The 14,358-nt window shown below is 31.0% G+C and overlaps 1 protein-coding gene across 1 annotated transcript; it reads right to left on the bottom strand.

Moving 5' to 3' along the window:
* Positions 1 to 9,010: 9,010 nt before the first annotated feature.
* On the bottom strand, positions 9,011 to 11,339 carry LOC133819385 (protein SRG1). The gene is made up of 5 exons (XM_062252625.1): positions 11,172 to 11,339; positions 10,371 to 10,630; positions 10,037 to 10,284; positions 9,613 to 9,940; positions 9,011 to 9,510 (listed from the first exon to the last, which is right to left on the bottom strand). The coding sequence occupies exons 1-5, from the start codon at positions 11,269 to 11,271 to the stop codon at positions 9,250 to 9,252; spliced, it is 1,197 nt and encodes a 398-aa protein (XP_062108609.1). The 5' UTR covers positions 11,272 to 11,339; the 3' UTR covers positions 9,011 to 9,249.
* Between the last annotated feature and the right edge of the window lie 3,019 nt (positions 11,340 to 14,358).

Raw genomic sequence — 14,358 nt, 5'->3', positions numbered from 1 at the left:
ATACCCAAGGCACAGCCAGTGAAAACGGGTGGTTGCGACCACAGCTCGAAAACAAAATTTCAAGAAAATTTTGTGTAATTTTTCAATCCACAAACGTTTTGTAAATAATTTTTACCATGTTTTATATCAAATAAAGCATTTATAAAAATTAATTGAATAGAAAACACAACAAAATAACCTAAATTTGCTAATAATCACATAAATATCAATATGCTTCATAAAAAAAACATGAAATCCATCCAATTACTCAACACATCAAATAATTCAATTTTTATCAGGTTCATGCATGAAAATAAAGATTACCAAAGACTCTCAGGCCAGTTGTTGGGAAAACTTACACATGATCTTGTTTATTTTCATGTAAATCTTATATTAAACAAATTCATATAAGATAAAATAGAACATTTTTCTATAATTGAATTTAAATAGAAATAATGATAAGAACACTTACATTATATGCAGCGGAATGTATTAGTCATTCCTTTAGTTTCTCTAACCCTTGAATCTTTTCTATCGAAGGGTATCACCAAGAAACTGAACTGATCTTCAAATTTCTTCACATCCTTCTAAAGTATCCTTAGAATCACATAGAATAGAGTGGACAATTCTCAACACATGAGATAGATACAACGAGAAGAAGATACGAGAATTTAGAGGCTTAAATAAGGACTTTTTGCTATAGAGAGAATCTAAAAACCTAGAGCATCAAACCTAGATGTTTTGTTCATCTGATTTCAACTTCTGATCATTTGTTTTTCAACTCTCACTTAGCATTCCTTTTATAGGCTCAATTAGGTCATTTATTTAATTAAAAAATCAATAAAATAATAGGTAATATCATCCACTAGGTCGAAATTCTAATGGGCTTTAGGCCCATGAAATTTCTCATTTAATTATAAGCTCGTTAGACTTAAAATCAATGCTTGTATTATTTTCTATTGATTAATTAATTAAATAATTATTTAAATCTTTTATCAAATTAATTATTTATAATTTGATCATTGATTTAAACTTATTTATTAATTTAGACACCAATTTTTCTTAATTAATAAACCTGCCCTAAAATCTCTTTTCTTCTCTAAATTGCACATCTCTGTGAAACAATCCAAAATTGGCCTGGTCAACTTTGATAATTCTAATTGATAATTAAATCAATTAATAGAGAATATCTAGATGATTTTATCCAAGGTACAGTGGGGGACCACGGGACTCTGAAATCAAGCTCCAATAAGTTATCATAAATTTAACAAATAAATTTACTAACTTATTAATTCATCATGACTCATCTAAAGACTCTGAATTGCACTCTTGAATTCATAGAACACTCTATAACCAATATAGATACATTATTAATTATCCATTGTTACAACCATAATTTTTACTCAATCATCTACAGACGGTATACAATGAGTGTAACGCTCTGGCTACCCCAGAACAGTTACGGTGAACGGTGGACCGGAAATTTGACTCACTACCTGAGTCCTTTGGTCAAAAACGTGCTCTAAGTGTAATTAGCAGGTTAAGGCATAAAACCAATAAAAAAGGAAATGGAGATTTTTATTACAAACTGCTCTGCAGAGCTAAACAAAACATTTACAAGTGGTTCTCAGTACAAAATGGTCACTACTGTTTTAAATTTATAATTCCGCCAACCTAAGCGGCAAAAATAGGGTAAACCCCCTAGTTCCTCTGAGAACTCCTTGGCCGTGGTGGTCAAGCGGCCGCATATGTACACAACACCACATCAGCTCTCCACTCAAGGCTAGGTGAGCTTTTCTTTCCCTTTACCTGCACCACATTGCACCCATGAGCCAAAGCCCAGCAAGAAAACATAACACTTTTCATAAACATTATCAAATGATTATCATTATAACCACACTGAGCATAAAGCTTTCAAACAAATGAATAACACATGATTTTAGCGGGAGAGTGGCTGCTAGGTAAGCCACTAGCCTCCAAGCTCTGTTTGTTCATCGACCCTCAGGGTTGGTCAGACATTAATGCTCCTTGAGTCATTCAATGCTAATAGTCGATTAGATCTAATCTCCGTTGGCTTGCGTGAACCACACTAAGTCCATCATTGACTAATAAGTCAGCGCTAAGGGACCAGTGTCCAGTATCACCGCCGAACTTGACTAATAAGTCACAGCTTCACAGCTGACACTAACACCTTTTCCAATTATGATTGACAAGTCAGTGCAACGTGACCAGTGCCCAGTACCACTGCCGAACCTGACTAATCAGTCACAGCTTCACAGTTGATACTAGCACCTTTGCCAAACCTGACTAATTAGTCAGTGCTATGCACAAGCGAACAACATATGCTAAGCATTCCATGTTCAATCCATGTCCATATTACACAATCAACATGCCTTACAAATATCCATGCATGTCACACTTTGGGTGCAGTTTTCTTACCTTTGTTTCGAGTAAGAAATAATATAAGAACAACCCTGAGAACGATCGACTTTTTGGTCCTTTAGCGGTTACCTGGTCATAAGCAAATTATGGGATTCCATCAATAAAGTGAATAATAAAAGGTTCCCAGACCAAAACCTAACCTCTGGGACCTCAAACACTACTCAACCGGGTAGTAGGTTCAATCCCGAGGCCTTAGGTTTGAATCCCCAAGCCAAAAAGCTCACTTTGGCCAAAAATGCCTTAAGGGCCGCGGCCCTCCTTGTCCATGCCGCGGCCCGCCCCTCAAACAGAGGCGCCTAAACCCAGCAGCCCCCAAGGGCCGCGGCTCACCCTGACCATGCCGCGGCGCAACGCCCAGTTCAGCCAAAACCCCTGTTTTTCTTCCCCTACGATTTCTCTTGGAACCAACCCTTCAAACCCAATTTAAACACCACCCAAACCTCTTCCAAACACCCATTTAAACCTCCAAACATCACCCATAACTCTCCCCCATCATAACCCAAGTAAAACACCACAAGAACTCCCCTTTATTCCAACTTTCCACACCAAAATCAAGAGCTGAAATCCTAAAACGAAAACAGAGCAAAACCAGTAAAACAATGGAGAAAACTCACCTCAAATTCGAAACCAAACCCTCTTCAATGGCTGAGCTATGTCTACAACCTCAACCTCCAAATTCCCTAGTTTAATTCCACACCTTGAGCTCAAAAACTCCAAAGAAGAAACAAGGAAAATGAAGGAAAGAGAAGGTACGGGAAGGAGAAGAAGGGAACTCTGTTTTGGGTTCTGTTTTTACAGCCATCTAAGCTTCATATATATCCAAACCAAAAGACCATTATACCCCTAGGTCTTTAAAAGTTTCTAAAGCCAACTCAAGGGTAAATTTGACACTTTCCACCTACACCGTTAATGATAATTAACACTTCCCAATTCCCGCTAATCTCAATATTCTCAAACACCAATATTTCACATCCCGTTACCCTTTAATGCCTGGTAACACTCTAATCATTAAAAGCACCCCGAGACTCACCCCGAGCCCCGAGCTTAAGCCCGTTATGACCAAACCGATAATTAACATTCCTTGATCGTCTCATGCCAAATGGCTCGAACAAACCCACATCATAATGTGGTCTCAAGATATATCACCAACATGCGTACAAATAATTAATTTACCCTCAACGGACCAAATTACCATCACACCCCTGTGGATAAAAATATGGACTCACATGCATGCATTTCACATCATATCATAATATAATCAACATATGCATGCATTTAATCAATTAATAGCATAATTAAGCAAGTATGGCCCTCCCGGCCTACTATTCACGCCGTTAAACAAATCGGAGAATTCGGGGCATTACAATGAGATGAGACTAAAAATATTGTTTTACCCCTCATTGTACTTTATCCTTAAAACACTTAGCTCCTTGTAAATGATATTTCAGTAAACTAATATTAATTATTGAAATGACATATCTATCATTTGGCACCTTCAACCATCTGAAAGGAAACCATCGTTTTACTTCTTCATCAGATGTTATAGATGTTCATATCTATGATTAACACTCCCACTAAATTATACTACCGAGTTCCCAAGATGTAAGTATGGGCTAGTTCGTAGGGTATGCTGGTAACGAACAAGTCAAAGAACTCAAATAATACAATCAATTATAATACTAACCACTCAGAATTGAGATTGAATTGACATATGGCCAACTATATGATATGACTAGAATATATAATAACAATATGTTTACTTATCTCATCTACTGTCAATATCGGTCCAGTTCGATGTAACAAATACATCCGATCTTATCTACTTTGCTAATGTTCTGGAAAGAACATAATACTACAATGTGTAAGTAGATCCTATCGTAAATTGGAAAGTCAGAGTAAATCTTGTGCACTGACTAATCTTATAACTAACTTATGTTTGAACATATAATCATATTTATATTCCACTGTGATTACATCACTATAAATACGATTAGCTATATGCTCGAGATTTAACAGAAGTTTGTATTAAACAAATAATCATAAAAATAAACACATGTGAGCAAAGTGATTGACCAAGTCAAAAAATGATTTCTATACTTTTATTGATAATAAAATGAGATTATAAAGAAATTGAGTTTTAATTAGGGCATAAAACCCCAACAAATATATACTACGTGTGAGAGCTACGCCGCTTGTCTCAAAGGAGTGAGCTCATTGCTTTATGAGATCTCGTTGCTTTATGAGAAAAGTGTGACCCGCTCGACACTGCGATTGGACAACACAAAAACCTCGACTAGGTCTAAACGACTCTTCAATTGTGACCAACGACCGAAAATACTTAGACTTAATTATAGTTAATGTAGATGTTTCCGTAATTTTGTAACTATTGATTAGACATTTTGTAACATTTATTAACGAACCTATAAGTAGGTGGATACAAACCTAAGAAAAGGTTAATCACATATTACACTGGCAGTAGATGTTTACGCAATTGGTTGATCCACTTACAAATCTTTGTGTTATTTAAGTCTTCACAATTTACTTTGAGTCATCGCTGTTTAAATTGAGTGCTCACAGTCATTTACTTGTGTGCTTGCTATTTTGTGATGTTAACAAAAAAAACCTCCAACAACACTAATCTTAGTCTTTGGTTGTGGAGAACTATTATTTTATTAAGGTAGTGCTTTTCTTTCTTCTTTTTTCTTCCTCTCTCTCGAGGCAGATGAGGATGATATAGCTATATTTTATAAAGATGTGCAAGGTGAGTACTTTTTAAGCATCTTTACACGCTTCAAATTCTCCATATGAAAAAAATGACCTAACTATTTTGGAAGTTTGAAGTATAGAAACTCCATTTTGGATCGTAGGTAGACCGACAATAACAAAATGTGAACACTAAACATACTAGTTATTCAATTATTCATACAATCATACCATAAGAATAATGGTCGATTTCATTACTAGTTATTCAATTAATCATACAATCATATCATACCTGCCGTCAGCTAATTCCACTACCATTTATGACCAAAAAATATTAATAAAAAATACAATGGAACAGCTTTTTTTTGGCTTGCTTTATTAATAATCAGAAAAGGGTATTTGCTTTAAATGATTGAGAATATGCCAAAGATGCAAAAAAAATTGGTCCCAAAGAGAGAAGAAGTGAACAAAGCAATCTGAACGGCTCTCTTCCATTTCCCAACATTTGCTTAAAGCTCTTTTCTAATGGCCATTACTCATTACTTTACGTTTTAAAAAGTCCATAAACACTCAACACCTATATACACACACATATTTATATATGGTAATCATTGTATTAATCACGTTTGGTTTTTGCAACTCACAGAGCTCGTTAGTCTTGGATTTTGGGACCCATTTCTGCTTAGATCACCTTCCTCAAGAGGAAGAAGAAGCAAAAGGGTGTTTTTGAAAGTGATGGATTGGTCATGAATTTGATGAAGTTGTAGCATTCATAATGGTCAAGGCAAGTAAGTTCCTAACAACTAACACTTGCGTGAGTACTGTGCTTTTGTTTAGTGGATACTCAAATTTCAAGCAACTCATCAACGAGTCAAACAAAAGTAAAATATTGTTCATTTGTAACAAATACATATATATTTTGTTCTTTACCAAACATTGGGTATTTTACTCTCAAAAAAATCTCGAGTAACTCGAGCATTATAAAAAGAATCTTGCTTTTACTCTTACTCTTGTTATAATTTGTGACTAAAAGTAAAATATGTTTTTATATTGGGTGATTTTATTACGGAAGTTTTTTTATTTTTTTTAGTACGTGGATAAGTTATAATTATATTTTTTTTATATAATGATGCATATTGTAGTTATAACAAATCTCTATATGTTTTCAAAAAATTCTAAATAATTTATTGTGCTGAAGTAAGATTGAAACAACTTGTTGCATGTGTACCTTTTTCATTTTTTACGTATTTAAAATAAATTATTTAAATCTTAATTTCGGCAAAATAAATTATTAATAATTTTTTTGAAAATGTGTAAAATATTCACTATAACTATATAATTAATGTATACTAACATATAAAAAAAATAGAATTATAATTTATTGGCTCCTATAAAATTTTGGACTAGCATCCCGAAAATTTTGCCTATTTATATAATATGTAATGACCACCAAGTTTGATTATGTAAAAAAAAAGCGAGTAAAGGTATTTTTATTTGAAAACAAAATTTGATCAATTATATATATTGACTAACAAATTATATTTTATTGATCGTAATAGTTAATTGAGTTTATATATTTTTGGACTTTGTATTTTGTCTCATTATCTATTTGAACATGTGTACTAGTAAATCATTTTTTGGACTATGTGTTTTGTAAAATGGTTCAAATAGACTCGTAAATCCGATTTTGGTTAATTTTTTTTAAGTAAAATCATAAATAATTTATGAAACTAACAACTTAAAATAAAAGCACAACTATTCTGTCGAACAATTGTGTTCTTATATTTTTTTTTCTTTATCAAAATCATATTTCTGAGTCTATGTAAACTATTTATAAAACACATGATCCAAAAAGTAATTTGTCAAAATACATAGTCCAAAAAAATATAAACTTTAATAAATTTAGCTTTATTTTATTGTGAAAGTTGAATTTTGTATTGATGTATTATTGTTATATATGATAGTGGAATATGGATTCTCTATTATGGATTCTCTATTTTTTTTTCTTTATCAAAATCATATTTCTGAGTCTATGTAAACTATTTATAAAACACATAATCACATAATCCAAAAAGTAATTTGTCAAAATACATAGTCCAAAAAAATATAACCTTAATAAATTTAGCTTTATTTTATTGTGAAAGTTGAATTTTGTATTGATGTATTATTGCCATATATGATAGTGGAATATGGATTCTCTATTTATCGTAATAAAAATATAGAATTTGTTTTGTAACATCAGCAATATCAATTGATATATACTGTATATATATATGTATATAAATATTTAAGGAAATCAGTTGAGAACAATAATTTGGAATAATATGAATTTGACTCATAATGGGTAATTCATTTCAATCGTGGTACATAACAAAAAGAAATGTTTAAAGAAATATAAAGACTTTGCAATTACATATGTAATTATGTATTGTTTGATTTTGACATCTAGCTAATGTAATTTTAGGTCTGATTGTAATATAATTAGTGCAGCATAGGAAAATAAAAATGATGTAATTTTTATTACCACGTTTCGGCTGATGGGTTTGTTGAATTTTTAAAATCTATAAATAATTATAGTGTCAAGAAAAACTAACTTTATTTCTATTAAAATTTTATAACTTTATATAATATTTTGGCTTATACAATTTTTTTAGGGGAAAACTCATAAGAATGTGCTGGTAATGGTAAGTTACTATTTTATTTTTTATTTTTTTGATAGAGTGATAGTAAGTTATTATGTACTCTTTAAATGATTTTAGTTAAATATTTTTTTACTTTATTTTAATATAACATAGCATTATAATTATATGAATGTTATTCCGATAATACATAATATTATTTATTTTTTCTGTAAATTATTTCAATTATAAAATAAAATTACTTTGTATTGTACAATAGACTCATTTTTTAAAACATCTACATCCTATGTCTATATGTATACATTAATGATGATGGAAATTATTGATAAATTTAGAGATTAATCTATCGATATATAACTAACTTTTAAAATTTGTATAAGTGTAATAAATTAGTACTTCTGAAATAAAATTTGGTTTAAAACAACATAAAATAAAAATTCAGACATAATTCAAGTTAAAATTTCCAATAGTGGTCTGGTACCAACCTCGAAGGTTAATGTTAATTATTATGTAAATTTTTTTCCTACTTGTATTATTTAAACCAAAGAGGTCACTTTAATCGTTAAGAATTATATTAATTTTCTGATCACATTTCATAACTCCAATGGCTTAATTGGTTACTTTACTACTTTGTTTAGAATTACAACATTCTTTTAAAATACAATGAATTTATGTGGTATAGGTCACTTTTGATTTCTACTATTGAACCTCAAATCACATCTTATGTCATCAAATGTTCGGCGCTCTTTTCTTTGTGCTCTACTTGTTGTTACCACTCTATGTCAAATCAGCTTCAAAATATCCATATAATAACTAGTTGCTTTATATTTATATATTTTTGACTTAGTGCTTTCCTTGACTCCAATTATATGAACAACTAAAAAGAAAAACAAACACACATGATGTAATTGGGGTCTCTCCTCACTCCCACCACTGAGAAAAAGCTGCACTTTCCCTTAAACAATGGAGCACCCATAATTATTTTTTTTGTGTCCTTTTTTTTTGTTTTTATTTTTATTCAAGAACAAATTGTGATGTGGTTTTATGGTGGGCATTGTTAGATTCCAACTTAACAAGATTTTTTGATTGATTGGTTTTTTCCATATTAGGAATCTCACACAGAGGGGAACAGCATAAAGTGCCAATATACTTCTGTTTGATTCTCTTTTATTTTTTATGCTTACAACTTGCCACTTGATTTTTAGTCATTGAAAACAAAGCACAATTTGACAAAGGAAAAGCTCATATAAGCACAAGACCTCACAAAGCTTTCATTAATTGGTAAGATTTTTAGAACACAGTTGCACCCACAAACAGTGTTGTTCACATTGAAATTAGCAAGAACTGAAAACCCTCTTCTTTTTTTCCGTATTTACAAGCAAGATTAAGGGAACAACTAAAACATTCTAGTTTCTCATATAATGTTATTTGTTTTTTTAACTATGCTAATAATGATGGGTAACAATAATCTCAACATGGGGTTGGCTTAGTTTGGATTGTTGGTTTGAATCTTGGCAAATTCCAGTGTTCTCTTGCCTTGTAACTTGTTTGTCACATAGTGTTTACTATACTCTCCATGATTGTATCTTCTATACTTGCACGGATTGTTTTCATCCACCAATTCAGCCAAAGGTCCAATCTCTATTTCATAACTAGGAGCATAAAAAGTGACTATTGAAAGTCTATCTTTTTGCTTGTGAGTCACAGCTCTGTGTTCCACACTCTTGTACCTTCCATTTGTAAGAACCTGTATGTACACTTAAAAGTTAGAAAAAAGAAACCCAAATATCCAAATTTTAAAACAAAGAAAGAGAGAAGAGAGATTAAGTAAGGTATGTCTATGTCTTACTTCTATAGTGTCTCCAATGTTGACCACAAGGGCATTTGAGATGGGCTGAACTGAAACCCACTTGTTGTCTTTAAAGATTTGAAGTCCCACTGAGCTGCCTTTACTTTCTTGGAGAACTGTTAGGGCACTTCCATCTGAATGTGGGCTTAGACCCAAAACAAGGTCGGGTCTTGAACATGGTGGGTAATAGTTCATCCTTATGGCTTGGACAGCCGCACCAAACATCTCATTAAAGATATCTTTCTTCAAGCCAAGAGTCATAGCTATATATTTCAAAAGACTTTGGCATAGCTTCCTTACTTCTTTTGAATAAAGATCCACAGTGTCACTGAACATAAAAAAAAAATGGTATATTAATACTAAATACATATAGATGTATGAGTTGACCTAGTCAAAAGCAGAGTAGTATCTGTATCACCATTACCTGAACTTAGCAGGGTTTTTTGGCCATAGTTTTGGGCTTCTTATAAACTTTGGCTCAACCCCAAGGGCAAACATGTTGCACCAGTCTAGCTTTTGGTCCTCTGAGAACACAAAAGCCTGTCCATAGCCCTGAATAGTCCCAGGAGCCATGGCATACTCCTGCTTCTCAGCCAAAGGCAGCATGAAAAACCCCTTGGATACCTTCTCTATTTGCTCTACCAAACTCTGGTCAATTCCATGATTTATCACCTAAAAAGGGTAAAAAATATTAGTTCACAAGACATTATTATTATTTTCACTATTACTGTAAAATGAAGTTTTTATGGTTGTAATACCTGAAAAAAACCCCACTCATCACAAGCAGTTGAGAGCTGTAAAAGCTCACTTAGAACTTCATCTTTAGTACCATTTGAAAGCTTGTGGAAATCTATAATGGGAATGTTACTAGATGATGATGCAGCAGTGGCTACTGCTGGCCTCTCAGTTTTGTCTCTTACAAATCTTTCTGGGATTTTAGACTTAGCCTTTCTCAGTTCTTGGACATCATCAATTTTCCCAACTTTGATGAGAGAAATTGGTACTGGGGCCATGGAAGCTGGATATTTTTTTGGTGGTAATAATATTTAAAAACAAAAAGGGTTTACAATATTAATTTATTTCTGCTTGGGTTGCTTTTTGGGGACTTGGGAAGGGTCTGTATTTATAGGCAGCAAAGCATAGCATAACATAAAATGATTCTTTTTCTTCATTGTATTATTTTCCTTCCATTTATCATATTGTGTTAGATTTAGGGACCCACATGTCAATGATTTCATGCACTTTACATATTGAGTTGATGCACTTTGAGAGACTGGGAGATACTTGATCAAACAAATGAGGCAATTTTATTGGGCTTTCATTAGCATGACATATATATATATAAATGGTTCATATTGGGGTGCATGATATCATTATCAATGCGGAAGTTTAATGAATTATTTCACTGTAGTTGTGTGCTAAAACCACTTTAGTTCTTTCTTCAACTTTATTAGTACGAGACATAAAATTTCAGAAAGAAAGAAAACAAACCCACTTCTAGTACTTAAATTTCAAAATATCCTATTATACGTATATGTTTATACAAAAAGAAATCTAACCTGATCGACGACTATGATGATGATGATGATGATGCTTACACAATATCTTATTGCTTACTTGAATATTCCATACTACTTTGAAGATCGATAGTTTGGCCATCTTCACTACTATACAATATCAAGAAAGATTAGAAAATATCTTCTTTGAAATTCTTCCTACTTTTATTTGGTGCCTGGCCTTTTTCCCCTACTTTTAATTAAATGCTGTCATTAAATTTTTTGGAATTTGATAAATTATCTTATGCAAATTAATGTCTGGTTAAAATTTATTCCAAATTCAAATTGACATTCCAATTATTCGGACAAGATTTTTTTCTAAAAAATGAATTTAATATTCAATTATATGAAGTGACAAAGAATTTTATCAAAAATTTGTTATTTTATTTAAATTCTACTTTAATTCATTTTGAAGAAAAGAAAAGTACACAGAATTGAGCCTCCTGCCTCCAACTTTGACATTTTTACCTCATTTGTTTCTTTTCTTTTTCTTTCCTTTTAACTTTTGTTTTAATCTATTATCTAGGTTCTATAGTAATCTATAAGTAGGAAGTAAAATGTGAGTGAAAGAGCATCATTTCTATAAAAAAAATATTAAATTAACAGCGAGCTAAAAAATTGTATCAAATTCGACATATACTGAAAGTGTGCTAAATATTTAGCACAAAATATAATATTATACCAAATTTTATACAACAATAAATAATTATATTTTAGCATACTATTTTATTAATTATTTTTTAATATCTTATTTATTAATTATAAAAAATGAGAGACTTTTTAGTTTTATATAAATTATTTTTTAAATCAATTTGAATCTCAAAATAATATTATGCATTGAAAATGGCCTAAACTAGTAGTATAGTAGCATTGTTTTCAAATTTTACTAAAAGAAAAATTCTTTCAAAGTCTCTCACTTATTAATCATTCTTGTTATTACACAAAAATTATAAATTGTTAAATGAGGATTACTATTAAAAGAAAAATCACTATTATGCTATATTTCACACAAAAAAAATCAATAAGTTATATATTTAGCACAACTTTTATAACTATTAATATTCATTGATACAAAATTGAATCATCCATTACTATTAACGCTCATTTAATATTTATTTGAAATATGAATAAAAAAATATTTCTCTTTCTTATTTTATTATTATACCACACTACAAAAATAAAAATAAAAAGTAAAAAGTATAACATTTATATTTAATAATGACACTAAAAATAATAAAAATGACATAAAAGTAATAAAAACAATAATTATTTAATGTTTAGTCATATGTATCATATTATATTGTATACTAAATCTGATATAATTTTTTGGCATAAGTTAAATTTGGCAAAATTTTTAACATATCGTTGAAGTTACTTTTTGTTTAAGTATATTATATTTTAGTACGGAAACACTAATTTGGTTTGTCAACAATAAAAGAAAAGTTTTAGTTAATCATGAATGAATATGATATAAGATTTTGCCAATGATATGAATAGCAGTAGTTGAGAATGAGAGGTATCATTATGAATTAATAAATTTGTGTTATAGAGAAAGCTCTATTAAAAAAAAAGGGCTTAAAAAGGGTAAAAGGGAATCTAACAATAATGGTACTTGGCAGAGTTGTAGTAGTGGACTGGGGTGGTTTTGGTAGGGGCCATTTCTGAATGTCTGCACTTACACAGACCAATTCTAATGTTGTTACTACCACTCCCTCAGTACACTTCTCTTTTCTCTACTCCACAACTGGCCCCTCTTTCTCTCTTTCTTTCCTTTTTCTTTCACCACACTTGCCTGTTTTTTTTATATGTATTTTTTTAATTGTGTTAGGACAGACACCATAGCTAAACATCCATAACCTGAGTACCTAATCTCCAAGCAAAAAAAAAAAAAGTGATTTCTTTTATTTATTTATTAAAAATAATATAGTATAATTTGATTGATTTATGACTAGGGGATAAGGGAAAGGAGGGAAAGAGACAAAGTAGAAAATTTTTAAGACTATTCTCTACGCACTGACACTATACTAAAATTACATCTTCAATTCAAAATTTAAATATATATTTGTTTGATTTTTGGTCGACTTTTCACATCTCTCAGTCTTTCCATCAATCCTTTTTCATTTCTTCCAACCTCACTTTTTCTTAAAAAATTCTATTTTTCTCTTTTACATCACTACAATCTATTTCTTTCTTTCTTTTTTAATTATTATTATGGCTCTTACTTTTTCTTAAGTTTTTTTCCCTATACACTTATATGGTTAAGAATCATATGTGAAATAGATAAATCACATTATTAATGATTATGATGGAATCATGATAAATTAGTGTCATTTGAAACATTTAACTGAAATTATTGTAATTGAAGAATAACTATATTTAAATAAGTTATTAATCATCTATGCAATAAAGTGATCAATCATACAATATCCTAAGTTGCTTTATATATCAAAATTAAACATATATTCTGCTGATTTCAAAATAAAAATTTTCCCCAAAAGTATTTAATGTTTGGTTTGGGGTTTGTTGGTGACATATTCTCATTATTTTATTTTCGCGAGTTAAATGCTCAAAGTTAATAAAACAATAATTCTGCGAGTTTTGGTCTGTTAATTTCCATTAAGTGTAGATTGTGATAACACATTTCACTTCCTAATTAGTCCATCTTTAATTGATTTTAAATTTTAAAAAAATAATTAAAATATATATAAAATTAATTTTAAAATTAAAAATAATTAATGCATTTTACTGATTATGGGTACTTTATGTCAAATTTAATAATAAAAGTGTAACGCCCTACTTCCTTAGAGCAGTTACTAAGTGAGTTTAAAAACGTGCTTTCATCTCGTAATTGAGGTTTTAGATCAAACAGTGTAATTAAGCTATAAACAGAGGAAAAACCTTAGAAATAGTAGTTTCCATAGAAAATCATAAAATGTTTACACTTGGGATCCCAAAATACAGTTTAGAAATGTTTACAACATATTAACTAAACCAAGTCGACTAGACGACAAAATCAGTGTTTATCTACAAGCATCTCCCAAAATCCTCTGGCCGTGGCAGCCAGGCTGGCCAAACATGTACACGTCGCCCCACGCCTGCTATACTCATGGTTGGTTGATCTTCTCTTTACCCTCACCTGCACCACAGAGCATCTGTGAGCCGAAACCCAGCAAAAAAACTCACAAACAGA

The sequence above is a fragment of the Humulus lupulus genome, chromosome 2 (genome assembly GCF_963169125.1).
Source record: "Humulus lupulus chromosome 2, drHumLupu1.1, whole genome shotgun sequence".
NCBI classification, from domain to species: domain Eukaryota; kingdom Viridiplantae; phylum Streptophyta; class Magnoliopsida; order Rosales; family Cannabaceae; genus Humulus; species Humulus lupulus.
The sequence above is the reverse complement of the archived record's forward strand: the minus strand, read 5'-3'. Positions and strand labels throughout refer to the sequence as shown.